General features: G+C 38.9%; 1 protein-coding gene and 1 long non-coding RNA gene across 23 annotated transcripts in view; one reads left to right on the forward strand and one right to left on the reverse strand.

Moving 5' to 3' along the window:
* ROBO2 (roundabout guidance receptor 2) overlaps positions 1 to 17951 on the reverse strand; it is an 830881-nt gene that overhangs the window by 38785 nt on the left and 774145 nt on the right. For 14 of the 22 annotated variants that reach the window (XM_081858427.1, XM_081858417.1, XM_081858436.1 and 11 more), the window contains 6 exons: positions 15596 to 15638; positions 13838 to 13965; positions 9191 to 9472; positions 8722 to 8847; positions 6803 to 6959; positions 598 to 858 (listed from right to left, as the gene is read on the reverse strand). In XM_081858427.1, coding sequence (XP_081714553.1) covers positions 598 to 858; positions 6803 to 6959; positions 8722 to 8847; positions 9191 to 9472; positions 13838 to 13965; positions 15596 to 15638 — 997 coding nt within the window. The remainder of the gene's footprint in view (positions 1 to 597; positions 859 to 6802; positions 6960 to 8721; positions 8848 to 9190; positions 9473 to 13837; positions 13966 to 15595; positions 15639 to 17951) is intronic. The other 8 variants (XM_081858429.1, XM_081858421.1, XM_081858428.1 and 5 more) reach the window with 1 other exon arrangement.
* On the forward strand, positions 2882 to 6786 carry LOC309340068. Its single transcript, XR_014155792.1, has 3 exons — positions 2882 to 3676; positions 4773 to 4944; positions 5260 to 6786. It is a non-coding gene; the product is annotated as an uncharacterized lncRNA (long non-coding RNA).

Genomic DNA, 17951 nt, shown 5'->3' on the forward strand with positions numbered 1-17951 from the left:
TTACTGTACGGTTACAGAAGTCTTCATTAAATTACAAGTTCCAAAAAGTACAACTTATGGTATAACAGTGCTTAGGTTCACAGCTTGTATAAGATAATTATTTTGAAGAAAAGAGATCCTCTGTGTGTGTTTTAAAAAGAAGCTAACTGAGCTAATCTTAAAATATTCCATGCATTTTTAACACATGGTCTAGGAATGAATTTAGTAAAATATATCTCTGTTGATAACTATTCTAAAAAATACAGATTTTAAATGCCTCCATAGTTATCAATATCCAAGTAATGTTCATGGGTTCAAAATCCAGCAATGTGACATGCAAACTCTTTCCCATCAGGCTGCAAAGGAGTCAGAATCTACATCTGACAAAATCTTTTTGTTAATTAGTTACTTAAGGCACAGGCAGATCTTTCAAGATGAGAATTACGTTCTCAAGTGATGTGGCTTCTGATGTTTTTCATTTCCCAAATAGTATCTGGGTCTGCCACATTTAGCATGTTTGCTTTGTATCTGTGAGGACAGCATATGAGAACCTGCTAAAAAGAAAGAAAGAAAAGAGACTTCGAAAGACAGCAGTGGCTTTGTATCTGCCACATTTACCATGTTTGCTTTGCTATATCAAACTGATAGGCCCTGGTAAGTTCATCAAGATGGGCTTGAAGCATAGGTTGCATCTCCTCCCGTGGAGAGGGCGTGAGCGTGGCAGTGGACTGCTGCCCAAAGGAGATTGCCGGGGAAGAGGCCACTCCTCGAACAGGAGGTGTAGGAACTCTATCATCTTCCTCTTCAAGCTCATCCTCCATTCCCTGATGCAAATATGTCTGGACTGGTAAAGGTGGGCACCAACCATCACTGTCATACCTAGAATAGAAATGGTTTAGGTTTAGGCTATATATAATTCATTGAAATAATGATACTGTATATTATACTGTATGCACAATGGGGAATCTATTTTGTGTTATGAAAACAACAGCTAAGAAACTTGAATAACCTAAATAATACCTGACTCCATAAAACCAGGCACAGACTCCCCATTTATTTCAGCAAAGCTAACACTTAATTTCACTCTTTATCTTTTTGATATGATAAAGGGCAAAAAGGGCCCAACCAACAGTGATACCGAATAAAATCTATTTGTTAATCTCATTTCTAAATGAAGCAATTTTTTTCAAGAGCAAAAGAGTAAAACAAAACAAAGAACATGTCATTTTCAGTACCAGTTATTATATATTATGTTGGTATTCCAAAAATCTCTAAAGTTAAATCTGTGCAATGTGGATAAAAGGATACAAGAGGGATGATCAGATCTGATCAGTCCATCAGTTTCCCTGTTTCTGGCACACTAATTTGAAAGCAAGTTCCACGGAATACATGGGACTCAATTCTAAGTAGATGTGCAGCTTTGGGTTGCAATCATGAAAAGGTTTGTTATAACAAAACACTCAGATGGAATTCTACTGTGCAATCAGTTACCAAGCCTTATGCAATAGTTTTCCACAGAAAATCTATCTGCTTCTTTTTTTTATTGATACAGCAAAAAAAAAAAAAAAAAAAAAGGAAAAGAAAAGAAAAAAAAAGAAAAAGAAGAAAAGAAACAAAAAACACAGATACAGAATTGCACACAAGAATAACAGTAAACACAAAATTTTCTTAACAAACAATAAAACATAAGTTGGTCTTAACACTATAGACCCGACCTCCCGTCTATTCCTTATTTCAATTTCATATTACTTATTGCCAATACACACTTTTATCATAATTTAACTTTTTCTTAATATAGCTTAACTCTTATGTCTAACTTGCAACTATTGCTGCAACAGAGTTTAAACTACTGTAATTATATTTCATATATTCTTTGAAAACCTCCCATTTTGAAACAAATTCCTGTTTTGGTTTATTCTTTATTTTTTCTGATAGACCATCTAATTCAGCATATTCTGTCAGCTTTTGGATCCATTCATATACTCTTCCATTTTGCCGCAATGAGAACTCTTGCTGCCGCCGTAGCGTATAAAAAAATACCCTTCATTTTTTGTGGAATATCCAAATCTGTAACTCCCAGGAGATAGGCCTCTGGTTTTTTCTTAAAAGAGATCTTTAGCATTTTTTTCCAGTTCTGAGTGAATACTCTCTCAGAATACCTGTATTTTCTTACATAACCACCATATATGGTAGAAAGTTCCTGAATTATCTCCGCATCTCCAGCAATTACTTGGCACATTTTTATACATTTTTGAAAGTTTCCAGGGTGTTAAGTACCATTGGTGTTGCATTTTTAGAAAGTTCTCTCTAATTGTATAACAATTTGTGTATTTCCAATTGTTCTTCCACAAATTTTCCCATTGGGACATAGTTATTGAATGATCAAAGTCTTGTGACCACCTCACCATGGCCGCTGTTACCTCCTCCTCCTTTACTTTCCAGTCAAGGAGCAGTCGGTAGGTTGTGGAAAGAGTTTTTCTTTTAGAATTTACAAGATCAGATTCAAATCAGGAAATTTCTGTTGAGAACCCCTTTTGTTTATCAGATTTAAAATTTTCAAATATCTGGTGGTATTGGTCTGAGATGTATTCTCTTATTTCCTCAAAGCTTTTTAATTTTAGTTGGCTATCACCGTCTCTTAAAAGTGTTTTATATGTTGGTCAACTTTACTGGGTATTTTTCCTTTTTACAGCTGTGGCTTCTATTGGAGAAGTCCACCACAGGACTTTAGGCTCCATCAGATCTTTATATTATTCCCATACTGCAAAGAGTGACTTTCTAATTCAAGTCATATGAAAGAAGATTCTGACTAAACATCAGGAAGAACTTTCTGACAGTAAGAGCTGTTCAACAGTGGAACAGACTCCCTTGGGAGGTTGTGGACTTTTATGCCTTGGAGGTTTTTACGCAGTGGTTGGATGGCCATCTGCCATGGATGCTTTAGTTGACATTCCTGCATTGAAGAGGTTTGGACTAGATTATCCTCAGGGTCCCTTCCAACTCTAAGATTCTGTTATTCTATTTGAGGAGGTGGGAAGCTGCAGTAACAAATTACTGTCATTTTTGTCCTTACTGCTCCCTTCCAAAGTGTCTCCATCATCATTACTTTGCTTTACTGCCAGCCTTGATCCTCAAATTCTTCTTAGTTATTGAAGGGAATGGGGAAGAGAGTTTTCATTTCTACAAATCATTCTTTAGGTAAAGGGATTTCCATGATAATGAAATATAAGGATATTAAATTGTCTTTTTTCAAGAGAGCAGCCATAAAACCTTTTGCTTCTATTTGCAAATCCTTTTGATTTTAAATAAAATATTGGCTGATTTGGTTAGCAAACAAAGCAAACAATGCATTCCATAACTTATTTTTAGTGATCTTCATTACAGTTTGAAAACCCCACGTTTAGGAGTAACAGAAGCATAATGGTGACGCAACAAGCAGGCAGTAGTATCGGGTGGAATGAAAGGAAGGCATTACTGGTGACAACCCTTAAGCTGTTGTGGCTACTGAAAGGGATGTAGCAGAAAGACCAAATTGTATTTTGTGGTGCTTAATACTTCTGGCCTTCCCATTTCTTCTCAGGGTCAGGCACTGGCATCTAAATGCTCTGATCACACTGTGACCAGGAAGTAGCAGCCAGCTGAAAGGTCTTGCAGTAAGGGGCTGTCTGCCTCTCCCACTTACCTGCTTGTTACACAGGTATTCTTTTAATAGTCACATATTACTTGCATATATTAACTCTTTCCCTCATATTTAAAAGTCAGTGGAATAAAATGGAAAAGCTTCATTCTTCCTGTGGAAACTTTCCTTATTTTTTTCCTATAAGGCACTTGCCTTTTCAAATTTAGCTTTCCTCTTCTAACAATGCACTTTCTGGGGCAGGGAGAACTGTGCTCATTATCACTGCAATATTATAAATAACTGGAAAGTGTAATTGAAAGACAAACATAATAAAAGCTATGGCTGAGCTGTGTGAATCTTGAAAGTATGCTGTCAGCATCACTGATTACTTAGCTTTAAATAACCAGTGTTGTCTTGGTGACAAATAAAATTCTCCCCGCCAAATAATAGATACTATACACAACTGAGAAGCCAAGACCTGTGTCACAAAGGTTTCTCTACAGATAATGCATCAATTTACCTGTCTTATTTATCATTGTGGTGTCTTAAAAATATATGGGAGTTATTTGTCTTTTATTGCACAATTATCTGAGCTGAGAACAGCAAATACATTAAAGTGCAGATATCGTTATTGGGGGGGGGGGGGAGAGAGAGGATAATTATTAATCAGTACCACTTGAAGCAAAGTGTCTTTCTTTGTGGGTAGACCAAGTGCCCTCTTGAACAAAACATTTTAAAGGCAAATAGAAATCCTGTTAGTAGAGTATTTTGGGGTGAAACAGATTCTCTAGAATCATTTTAATCAGCATTTAGGCCTGGCTACAGCACTGTGATTGCTTTGTGACCCTGAATAACTGATAACCTGTGCTGCGGGAAAGACAAGGTATGTGTAACTGTTACTTGACAACTTTTTGGCTTTCAATACCATTGACAATGGTTAACTTCTAGAGAAGGAAGCCGGGTTGGCAGTTGGTAGGAGCTGCTTTGTGGTGGTTCCACTTTTATCTACTGTTTGATAGATCTTGCTTGGTTTTGTGGAGTCTAGTGTTCCATCTCGCCAACCAAGCTGTTTTAACATCTACATGAAGCTGCTGAGTTGCATCATCTGGAGTTTTGGAGTGCACTGTTTTTCATATGCTGATGACATTTACCTTTATTTCCCCCCCCTCTACAGCTCAAGCAGATGTAGCAGTGAATGTACTGACACCAGTGTATGTCCTTGAAAATGGACTGGATGGGAGTCAGTAAACTGAAGTTTAATCCAGACAAGACTGAGACACTGTTTGGGAGACACTGCATGGGATGCATTCTGCTCTCGATGGGTCACACCCCTTGAAGGAGCAGGTGTGCAGCTTGGGGGAACTCTTTGATCTGATATTGTCACTGGAGACCCTGACACTCCATGGTATCAAATACATCCTACCAACATCTGCTGGTAGCCCAGCTGCAACTTTATAGGTATAGCTTTGCTTCAGTTGCCTATGCTCTGGGCTCCTAGGCTGGATTATTGGGATGGGGGAAGGGGCTTTGGTTTTCACCACTTTAAAAAGAAAACAACTTCTTCAAAGTTCAAGGTTATTCCAAGTAGCCCTATTTTGGTCAACCAGCCAACTTACTTAGCTGCTAGTATGTATGATTATTGTTTTTTTGATTCCTTTCAGGAACACTTTAGGCAAAAAAAGACAAGAAGTGAACCCATTCACAGTCATCAAGACTGTAACACACAGCTGCTGCTGCTGCTGCTGCTGCGATGTTGCATTATACAGGGAGACAGCATTTTCTACACTGACTGCCAGCAGCTCTCCAGAATTTCAGACAGAAATCCTTTCACAAGTTTTCTTGGAGATGCCTGGGATTGAACCAAGAAACTTTTTCATACAAACCATGCGCTCCAACAGAGCTATGGTTCTTTCATTAAATGTGTATGAATAAGTATGATGATTAGTGGACTGGGAATATTCTGTGTTAACTGAGCTGAGAATGTGTTGTGTTCTAGCACAGGAAATTTATAACGAACTATTGTTTCAAATAACACACCCATATTTATAGATCCTTTCTGTAAAATTTAAATTCTACTGGGGTTTATTTTCACAAGTTCAAGAACAAAATGACGCTGAATTACTGCCAAAAAGATGTCCCTGGCATCTCTTGCAAAACAAGCACTAAGGATAAGTTGAGTTACACAGATTTTCAAAAGAAAAATATTTCTCTCTGTATCTGAATACACATGGATTTTCTACAGAAAATCTCTGTGAACATACAAAGACATACAATGCATACCCCATATCAATTACAACTAGTTTAATGCTGGCACAAGCCCATATCAAACAACAACAAAAATATTTTCCCCACCCCAAAAGCTAAAATTGCTTAGCTTTTGAAAAATTTCAAGGATGTGGACTATCTATTAAGAACTATGGTGAGAACATAAAGAGAGGAGGCTGGATCACAGATATGCTTTGTCCAAGCTACTAGACTTTGCTAATAGAAAACTATAGGCAGAAAGTTAACCCCAAGCCAATGGACAATATTTGGCCAAGGTTCTTTTGTCCTCCCCCCTGTACTGCAATAATGTGGCTGCTGTATTAGCAATTTTCAAATAGCCAAGCAGGAGATGGTGCTGCTGAGTCCCATTGGAGATTATTGCATTGTTTTCGCTAGAGTATAGTGAAGGGACAGTGGCAGTGTTCCTCGCCGTGTATGGCCCACCATCCAGTGTAGTATGGATGTCTGAGATGGAACCTTAACACATGAGGGCAGGGAAAGGTCAGCTGCACAATAGTGGGGGGAGGCCAGGGGCACAGCCCTGCCCCACTGCCCCTTCCTGCATTGTCCTTCATGTAAGCAATGCATGAAGGGGCCTTTAAACTTTGGAAAACTAGGAGGGATTCAAACAACTATATAGTATGAAAAAGGAATGTCCAAAATTTACTGCCATAAACACATTGTATTGCAGGCCCATTGAAGATTGCATTATCTTACTATTGGCAACAGTGTGTACATGTGAGGGTGCATCCAACAATTGTATTATGAAGCTGTTTGCTGAGCTACACCTAAAAGGCCTTCTGCTCCACACATATTAGTCCCCCCAATCAGATTCTGATTGGGGTAAAAGGCCTTACACACATTACACACCACAGCTGTGAGATATTGCATTCTACTACATTCAAAATGGTCCTTCCCCCTCAAAAAAAGATACCTTACCCTCCTTCTTGCTGATCCACACCATAGTGTTCTAGTTCTGTGCCTGGAAGAGGCTGTATTGGAGGGGGTGGGAGTGGAACGCTGGCCCAGTTAGACCCATTATTTTTCTGAGGTTTGGAAGTATTTTTGTTTTTCTTTTTCTTCCCTCCTTTCCCACCTGAAATCAAGAAACATTACAGAAGTATGAAGAAACAAACTTGACTATTTATATTTCCTGAAAGAGCTCTGATTCCAGATGGTACACTCAAAAAAAGAAAAAGAAAAAAAGAAGGGAGAAGAGAGGAGTATTTTTATCTTAGCAACATCAGCAGCAACATGTTATAGTTGTCATAAGGTTATAAATAATAATAGGGTGGAATGGAATGAAAATAGTCTGTATAATTGCCCGGAATTACTTCTTTTTATTTCACACACTCCATATAGCTTAGTCACAATGAAGCATGCGCTGAAAAAAAGTTAAAATGTACTTGCTATATCAAAACTATATTTATTGATTTATTCACGTCTGCTCTAAACCTCGTGCAGTCATTGTTGGAAAAAATAATAGACTGCAGCAAACTCTTTCAGATAGCAAATCGCAGTGTATTCATAATACCATTTTGCATAATCTCTCTCCCTCTCTCTTTGGAAATGAGTTGTTAAGGACACATCCAAAAACTTTACTGTTTGAGTTTCTTTCTCTTTTCCTTCACAAGGCCAAATGTAGTTGCGAAAAATGTAAATCGCAAATGTAACTGGTTTCTTACTGAAATCATATTGGGACATTCAATTGAAAAGTATGGATGAGTTATTTTTGTAATATTTTATGCCCATGTAATTCAGTGGTCTTTTCATTCTAGAGAAAAAGGACATATGTTATAGAGAACTGGAAGAGGACCAAATAAACCAACACGGAAATGAGGATTCAAGGAGAAAAGAGATAGATGAATAAAGGATAATTTTAGTTAATGTATAAAACAATGTGATAGACAATTAGGGTTATGTAATGAATCCTGAGGAGGAAGAAGGCAACAAGGAACATGAATATAAATGACCACGCAGTGGAACATGTATATGTGCGTGAACATTTGTATGTTTGTAATAAAATAAACCGAACATTTGGACTAGGAACTGAAAGCATCACAGGGACTTATAGGGAAATAAAGCAGAAGAGCAAGGGAGGGGGGAAACAGTGCTGGAATGGCAAAAGAGAAGTTATTGTAAACTAGCCTCATAACATATTTTTAGAATGTATTAAGAAAATGGCACAATTCTGCACAGAATAATTTAACACAGAAAATTTGTTGCTAATCCATTTTGCAATGGCAATGTGCAATAATTATAATACAGCATGCAGCATAATACCTATACTTTATGCTTGTAGGCAGCTCTGAAACTTTTAGAATGATCACTATCATAAGAAGCTTTTCTATCAATTCCATTATATTGCTATGGGTGGATTTCTTGATACGCAATAGAAATATTGTGAAATCTCAAAGGAGTTGGGGGCTTCAATAATGATACAACCAAAATATTAACTTCATCATGAAGCTCCTCAGAGAAGGGCAGTGCTGTAAAGTGAAGATTGATTTACGAATAAAGTCAGCACTGTGCCAGAAAAGTGAGAATGTTACAAAATAAAATTTCCAATCATGCTGAAATACACAGGGTACAAAGGCTACAAATATTTTCTTATTATCTCTAAATGGGTTTCTTGTTCGGTTAGGGCAAATAAGGCACACTTCTTTTTTATCAAGCTCATGGTTTTCCAGATGATCGTGACACATTCACATGTGTCTAAATGGAAGGCAAACTGCAATATTTGAACACAAGCTCTGGGTACAGTGATCATTCTTCCAAGGTTATAATTAGTTTGCGTTTTTTTAAAGCTTCTTACAAGCACAAACACTTCTCCTTACACGCATTGTATTGAAACCAACCTGAGAGGCTGCCACTTCTTTCTGAGCTGTTGTGAGAGCTGGTGGTGCTGAAATCCTGTGACTGGTTGTGTGGCATTCTATTAGACAATCCCTCAGCCAATCGGTAGTCAGGGATGTAAAGTAAGGCTAAGGGTTAAAGGGCAAAGGTCACAGTGCCATCATGTGATTAGTTTATAGCACATGCACAACATGCAGTTAGCTGGTAAACAGTGGATGTGGCAGGACTGTGAAAAATATTTAAGTTAATATATTCTAATGGTAGCAGGGGTGGGGAAAAGATAAGCTGTGCTACTGGCAAAAGCTAAAGCAAACTAAAATTGTAACACAATATAGTTTGTTGCATAAGTATAGGATACATGCAAGGTATGCAATTAGTTAAGGGAAATGGGAACAAAGAAGGACAATTTTCTACTGTGCACAAGAGATTCTTACAAACAATTGTAATAAGAAAAATGAGAACTAAAATCACCATTGTTGCCTTTGCTCTGATCAGGCAGAGAATAACCAAATCCCATTAGGTCACTTTTTTGCTGAATCGAACTTTTCCACTGGGGATCTGGTAAATCAACTGCCAATTCGTGGATGCTGTTGGAATGCAGTATTTGTGTTGTGGCGTATGGGGTAGCCTGCGTTATTTGGCTGGAACTGTTGTAACTAGTTTTGGTAGTGAAGTCAATGCTGCTGTAAATGGCTCCATCAGAAAGCATTGTGGCAGTTTTATCCCCTTGACCTGGCACCGGAGGCAGCACATCTGTGATGAAAACAGGGAAATGAAACAAATCAGCATGGGAAAACCCCAACAAGAAGTTTTAATATAAAAAACAAATGTGTCATTCTGCACGTTTGCATTTCAGCTGAGACAGTGTCCATGAGCCAATGGAGGGAAGATGATGTACAGCCATCGCCTCGCTATCAGCATCTGTGACAAACTTTCCACTTGTCCTTCACGTCTCACTGCCTAAAACCATCTTTCTTCCATACCTTCAGCTGTGAAAGTGAAGTTTGGAATATTTCTGTCCTGAAGAATGTTTTCAATTGTTCATTTCATGTCAGAGCCAATGAAACTGTCTGTGCTCCAGGGAAATGATGAAAGGAGTCACTCCACAAATCACAGAAGAAACCATCTCCCTCTGCTTTCCCCCACCATCAAGAAAACACCTTATGAGTATTGCACAGAACTGAATGAACATGGAACAATCCTCAGATAATTATTTTCAAGGTATGCAGAGCTTAAATGTTTTTTCTTTTTCTTTCTTTCTTTCCTGCTGAACATTATCTGGCTTTATTTCTGAAGTTAGCCAGACATTTTTTTCCTGACAATAAAGAGGGGTGAAAAAGATATGAATAAATCATTTTGAAATGTGTCAAGATTTCAGCAGCTCTAAAGAGAATTAAATGATCAGTCAATTATTTTGCTAAACTAAGCCTTTGAAACTGAAGGGCAGCTTCTCTGGGAAAAAAGTACATCTAAATTACAGTTAAGCCATAAAAATATTAAAATACATTTACATGATATCTAGTAAATATGTCATGTGTTGAACCAGGGAACTCCCTCACCCATTTATCTATGTCAACCTTCCCCAACATGGTACCCACTCCAGATACTTTGGACTACAACTCCCATGAGCCATAGCCAGCACAGGGAAGGCTGATCTAGATAAATCAATAATTTTAATCTTTTGGCATGCTGAAGACCTGATCATGTATCTTCACAGGGGCAATCTCTGACACCATCTCTGACACCAGGTTCAAAAAGTTAATGTTTCTGACTAATGAAGGTATACCAGTTGCATAAGGCTCAATGAAACATCCAGTGCTGACAGAAATGTTGAACAAATGCATATATCAAGCTTCTGAACAGTGGACAGAGCTTAACTGTTGTGTTTACAGACTTTAATGAATACTACACGATTATATCAGATAAGAGGATTATTATTTTGCAGGTTGGATGTTAAAATAACTTGGTTTGGTATTTGCTTTAAAATGTTACTTAAAGGAGGTTCCTATTTCCTTGCACTAGTTTTCTTTCCTGCACTAAGCCAACAGCCCATATTTTCTCCTTTCCCATCAACATGCAGGTTTTTACAGAGGACTTAGTTTGAAATCTCCCTGGTCAGAGACATTCCTCCTTGTGAACTACTGCTAACAGGTGACAATCTGGCTCCAGTTTTCCAGTGGAAGTGCTCTGGGAGTCTTCCTCTCAGCTTCAGCTGCCTGCAATTTCAGTCCTGTTATCCTAAGCCAGGCATAGGCAAACTCGGCCCTCCAGATGTTTTGGGACTACAACTCCCATCATTTCTGACCACTAGTCTTGTTAGCTAGGGATGATGGGAGTTGTATTCCCCAAACATCTGGAGGGCCGAGTCTGCCTATGCCTGTCCTAAGTTTTCATTCCTTGGACAGCCAACACTTGCTGCCACTGGAGCTTCTGCTGGCTTCTTTAGTTCCAAACTCAAGACTGACTCTTGAATTGCTGTGTCTGCCTTTTTACACCCTTCAGCCACAGTGTTACAACCAATCAAAACCTTCTCTCTGACAGTTAAATGGAACATCCACTGAAGGATCTATCACAGACTGACCTTTTTGATCCCACTGTCTAATATAAAACAATGGTCTCTAATGCCTACTGACATACCAGAAAAACTCAAGACACATATTCACCTTCTAAGTAACTGTATCAGTGTAATGGTTTCTTGACAGACCAACAGCTGTAAGATTGCCTGTACACTATCTCTTAGGCCTCAGTTAAAGGTAATTTGCCAACCTTTTACCTTCATTAACTACTCACAAACCAGATGCTTTTTAAAATGCAATAATACTATTACACATACATTTACACATTTACTATTACACATACTATTACACATACACATACATTGCATTTATTCAACTTTTACTTCACAATTTTGCTGTTTGTCCAAAACTGGCATTGTTAAGTAACTTTGCATATATACAGCTTTCAACCAGGAAAAATAATCTCAAAAACTAATGTAAAAGGCAAATAAGGCAGACTTAGTAAATGTATTTTAAAAATAGCATGAAAAACATGTTATAATTGGTAAGTGGGAGGGGCAACGAAGTAGCATGGAGCAGGGAAGTGTATTTGATGGAGAGGGGAATGTAAATTTAATACTTACATTTATTTATTTAACAAAATTTATATACTGCTTTATAGCAGCAAAAATGATTTAAATGGGTGCTGAAAAAATACAGTGAAGGTGCCTGCCTGATGTCAATAGGCAAGGAGTTCCAAAGTGTAGGTAGTGCCACACTTAAAGAACAATTTCATACAAGTACAGAACAAGTATGATGTGGCACCTGTAACAGTGCCAGTTCAGCAGATCAAAGCAGTCGAGTGAGCACAAAAGGGGTGAGTTGGTCCCAAACTGTTAATGGCTTTATGTACCAATAGTAACACCTTGAACTTGGCCTCGTAACAAATCAGCCAGGAGGGGCAGGGGTCAAGTGGAGGGTATAGCTGCCAGTGCCTGGTCCACATCAACTGATTGCATAAGTTGAAATCAATTCCATCACTGACTCTGCCAGTGGAATTGCAAGAAGTTCAGAGCCAAGATCACTTTCTCTTCAAAGTGTGTAGGCAGTTGGCCACAGCAAGTCCTCAAATGCTCCAGAAGTCCCTCTCCCACAGTGGAAGTCAATAATCTCTGGATCATCCAAACTAACTCTGTGGAGAGGTGTATGTGAATCTGAACTTATGGTATGGTTTACCTCTGTAGATCGTGGGATGTATAAGATTGATATAGCTCTAATACGACATGACACCCTCCATTATGAGCTTTGGTGACCCTGGAACAATCCTGGTTCCAGCCCTCTGCCGAAGGGGCATTTGGGCATATCCTGAGTTCACCCACATCTGACCTAAAGATTCACACATGGAAATTTAGTTTTCAAGTACAGGATACTCAGCTCCTCAGTGGTAAGGTGATTTGAAAGCAGATAGCAGACAAGGATACCCAGGTTGAGATAATGGCTCAATATCAAAGTCTTTTACCCTTTTGTTAAGGAAACAGGATAGCCAGATTTAGCCATTTTTCGCAGTGAGGATTTGGCAGCAAATTCTGGAAGGAACTATGGAAATTGTAGAAATTACTCAATTCACAGCCCTCTCCCCTCTCCACTGGCATGCCTTGGCAAAAAGGTATTAAAAATCCATTAGATTCAAAGGTTAGTTAATTTTTCCAGGTCCAACATGACAGCGTTTACCCAGCGCTCTCCACGATTCAGCACACCTGCTTTGCTTTAAGGACAGGTATATTTTCCTTCTGCCCCCTCCCCCCCTATCCACTTCTTTATGGCAAAATTGTTATGCTCTTTTACTCTTTAATGAAGGTGTGTTTATAGTAGAATTTGCTACCTACCTAGACTGTAACTTTGCTGTCTGAAACAGCATTTATATACTGTTACTCTTATTTTATATAATAAACCAAGCTTTCCTTATTCCTTCTATAACAAGTGCATGTCATAACTCCAGCAGAAGATCCTAAACCTCTCAGCAGTGTCTATACGAACATACATGAGTGCTGGCTGTGGAAAGGTGAGTCTAGGTACACACTTGTAACAACTTCTCTGGCTGACTACCAGAGGATTCAAGCTCAATTCAATGGGTCACATTCAGTTCTGCATGAGCAAAGTAGGATTTCATCTTCCATTCCTTTCCCCTGCAAGTCCCCAAAATCTGTTTTGGATGGTCTGTCTCCCAAAACCTGTTTCACTTGTGCAACAGCAGCACAGGATACAGCCCAATATAATGAATGTGTAGCATCTTATGAAACGGTTAAGCACATTAGAATAGCATAGTCATTCTGCTAAACTATTTCATCTGGTTTAGAAACAGTACTCAAGTTCTATGGAGTAAATTCAAAAGGAAGACTTTGCAGAATCATAGACACATGTCCATAACCCGTCCCCCTAAACACTAATATTCAGAGGGAAATGTAGCTTTCCTTTTTTTCTTAATTGATGGTCTTGTTCTATTGCTATGTGGTGTTCTTCCTTTTAGTTAACTATATTTCCAAATAAAATTTCATGTAAAAACGAATGGATAGTTCTGCAAATTATTATTATTATTTTGCTAAAGCACTATGAACAAACCTACCTCCACGTCCAAAATTTCCAAGATCATTTGGTCCACTAGTGCTGTTGTTTACAGGCAGGCTGGTGGCAGGCCAAGAATCTGCTAGCCAAGGATAACTCGGGTCACTTGCATTTAACAGGCCTGGTCGACTGAAGAAAAATGAACATCAAAATACATCTGTGAGAAACTCTTTACAACTGCAAACTGAAGAGACTTTATACATCTCTCTCAACAATAAAATGTAAAATTTATTTCATATTAAAATTGTGAAGGCTTTCTTGACATAAATGATTCTGCAGTTAATTGGAGCTTTACACAAATTAGTACTGAATGTGGAAGCGGAATCAGTTACAAGTCTGCTAGAATCCAAATGAATTCTGTAGTTCATTTCAAAATAAGGAATAGGCTGTACCATTGAAGGATCCTAAACTAGGGATGAATGATAAATTACCACCTCAAGGGAACAATCACTCAAAGTGACTGTTCTGTATCAGCCATTTCCAGGACTCTGGGTGAATATTCCTTCACTTCCTGCATCCCAAATGTATGTCTGTCATCCACAAGCTGCTAGCTCTTCCTTTGAGCAGCCTTGCGTGGTTTTAAAGGCAAGTAGGTTTGAGTGGGATTAATGAAAAGTTCAAAACAGCATTTTTATCTGTGTCAACAGACTTTCATGTTCATATAATTTGATTTCAGATTTCAAGAACAACTGAAGACTGAGCACTTTTTATCTGAAAGGAACTAGTCATTAAGACGTTAGAATTTGGCTCAGTGGGCACCTTCCTAAAACTGGGAGAGATGAATAGGAGAAAGGTGGGGGGACAAGCACATTAAACAAATAAGATGTACTTGATTATTAGTACGCGTAAGATGTACTTGATTATTAGTACGCGTAAACAAACAGCATTGTGGGAAACAAGATACTGGTCTAGATCTGCTTTTGGACTGATCCAGCAAGGCTCCTTTTATGTTCCTTTTTAACAGTTATTGTTATTGTATCCCTTCCCACCCCCCATGAATCCCTTCTGGCACAATCCCTAAGAGAAATGTGGGTTTCTATGGAAACAGCAATAAGAAGATCAAGCAGCATTCTTGCCACATCTATGAACTCTCATTAGGCCTAATCTTTGTGTGTGTGTGTGTGTGTGTGTGTGTGTACACACGCACGCACGCACACGCACACACACACACACACAGATATTGATTAAACAGGAGATTGGAAGTTATTACCAGAGCTTAATTACAATCTCCATATTGGCATAGAGAAAATAGATGAGGATATATGGCTCTGTTATCAACTTTTATCAATTTCAATTGAGTAGCCAAAGTTGTAGAATCTAGTCCTATCAATCTACAACCTATTCATCTTCCATGAATCATTTATTTTGTGATCGATTGTGTGTAATTGTTCACTCACAGCAATTTAGTGGGAGCCAATAAGGAGTCTTAAACAACAGCAACTTCATTTACTAATGCCTAATTAATGCAATAAACATCCTGAAAACAAATGAACACATTCTTTCTGATACTTTCTACTAATTTCTTCCTAGGCATCTGGGAGATATGAAACATCTGGACTTGATTCCCCTCAAGTGTACAACAGATCATTAAAATCTGGTCTAAGCCATTTAATTCCTCCCAGAATTGTCACTCTAGCAACTGATCATGTAGTAGTCTGTCTTTCTTTTTTTTTTAGTTCCTAATAAAAAAATAAATCTGATGGGGCTTAAATATGACACAACCTGAAACTGAATATGACCTTTTCAATAGCAGACATACCTTCCATTGCTCATAAGTCCCCCATCTCCTCTTTGGAAAGTAACTGGTGTGGGTTTTCATAAATAAGAGAGTAGGAAAAATCTGTTAGGTATAGTAAGTCATTTATATCAAGCATATCACAATATACAATATAATGTGTTAAACAATATAATCAAGTATAGGTGGGAAAGCAAAAATTGCCATATCCCCCAGTTATCTCTAGACAATATTGATTTAAATCAATCTTTCTCAGTCACAGTCTCATAGGACAACTTATTCCTGATCCCTTGATATTATGGGTTTTGGGGGGAAATTCTCAAATCAATAGACCTTTGGGTTCAAAATGTATAAAGCTAGAGACCCCTGAATCATGCAGATTCCAATGAAAACATTACCTTCATATCTTCAAACTAAATAAAAATGAATCTGTGCTCTCTTTAGCACGTTAGTACTTTAATAAGTAATTAACAATGACCTGGATCTGCTAATCATTACAGTAGGAACAAAAGTGGAAAAATTTGGGGAAACTGAAATGGGAAAAAAATATTCAAAATACATTCTCATCTTATATTCTAACACCTTTTATCCATGCCTGAAGTGTTCTTAACAGAGTGAATGATGTAAAACCAATGCCATACTTCCTAGCTAGCAGGACCAGTAGGAGTTGTAGTCAAACAACAGCTGGGAACCCAAGTTTGAGAAACAATGATGTAAACTCTTAATTGCCAAGATCAGTCTTGTAATCTCAAAAAATTATGAATACAGTGGTGCCCCGCAAGACGAATGCCTCGCAAGACGGAAAACCCGCTAGACGAAAGGGTTTTCCGTTTTGGAGGTGCTTCGCAAAACAAATTTGCTATGGGCTTGCTTCGCAAGACGAAAATGTCTTGCGAGTTCCTGCGGGGGTTTTTTCCTCCCCCCCCCTTTTTCTAAGCCGCTAAGCCGCTTATCAGCTGATCCGCTAAGCCACTTATCAGCTGACCCGCTAAGCCGCTTAACAGCTGACCCGCTAAGCCGCTTATCAGCTGATCCGCTAAGCTGCTTATCAGCTGATCCGCTAAGCCGCTTACCAGCTGATCCGCTAAGCGCTAAGCCGCTTATCAGCTGATCCGCTAAGCCACTAATAGCGCTAATCCGCTAATCCGCTAATGGGCTTGCTTCGCAAGACGAAAAAACCGCAAGACGAAGAGACTCGCGGAACGGATTCTTTTTGTCTTGTGAGGCACCACTGTACTTTTCAAACATAGTCTAAACACACCTACCTTACAACAAGATGTTGTTATAAATTTAGGGTCCTGCATTGCTTATAACTGTGACAATCTCTATGTTGTAAGAAGTCCTGTTTAAAGCAGTACAGTACAGTGGATAGTATGGCCAGACACAGTATCAGTGTTCTGCATAACATACAGCAGCCTTTGTCAGATAGTTTGGACTACGATGATAAGAGTTGTAGTCCAAAACATGTCATGGGCACCAGGTTGGTAAAGGCTAGGGTAAAGCTTGGAACGTGGGTAGCTGTGTGGGTTAAACCACAGAGCCTAGGACTTGCTGATCAGAAGGTCGGCGGTTCGAATCCCTGCGACAGGGTGAGCTCCCGTTGCTCGGTCCCTGCTCCTGCCAACCTAGCATTTCAAAAGCACATCAAAGTGCAAGTAGATAAATAGGTACCGCTCCGGCGGGAAGGTAAACGGCGTTTCCGTGCGCTGCTCTGGTTCACCAGAAGCGGCTTAGTCATGCTGGCCACATGACCTGGAAGCTGTACGCCAGCTCCCTCGGCCAATAAAGCAAGATGAGTGCCGCAACCCCAGAGTCGGTCACGACTGGACCTAATGGTCACGGGTTCCTTTACCTTTAGGGTAAAGCTTACATATTGGAACCCCTGAACTATCTTCTCAAATGACAATTGTGTGTGTGTTCCTGTGACTTAAAGTGATGCAACCTCTGGCATCCACCCATAACGAAGAGATACCCGAAGTAAAGAAAACCCTGGAATTTCAGTGTTAGCTGTCAAAAAAATGAAGAAAGTCTGGAAAACCAGTGAAGGAGATTGAGAAAGCAAGGGACATGGGAGAGCTTTACATGTGTAACATTGCACCAGGAGTCCAAAGGGGATAAAATTGGTTTCCCCCTATTTTTTTCATTATATCTGTAGGATAGGTTTGGCTGGGGTAGCCTGAGTTCAAAGTCACCTAGTGAGCAAAGTAACCCATCAAAATGTAGTGATGACGGTGGTGATGATCACCTGCTCTTTACCAGCAGGTCTCAGAATGGGTTACAACAATTTAAAATTTAGAATTAAAACCAGTTAAAACAAATGATCTCATCCAGTATACCATACTGGTTTCAACCATCACACAACCACAATCCATATTGGAGT

This window comes from Podarcis erhardii (assembly GCF_964252035.2).
Source record: "Podarcis erhardii genome assembly, chromosome: 4".
In the NCBI taxonomy this organism is placed as follows: domain Eukaryota; kingdom Metazoa; phylum Chordata; class Lepidosauria; order Squamata; family Lacertidae; genus Podarcis; species Podarcis erhardii.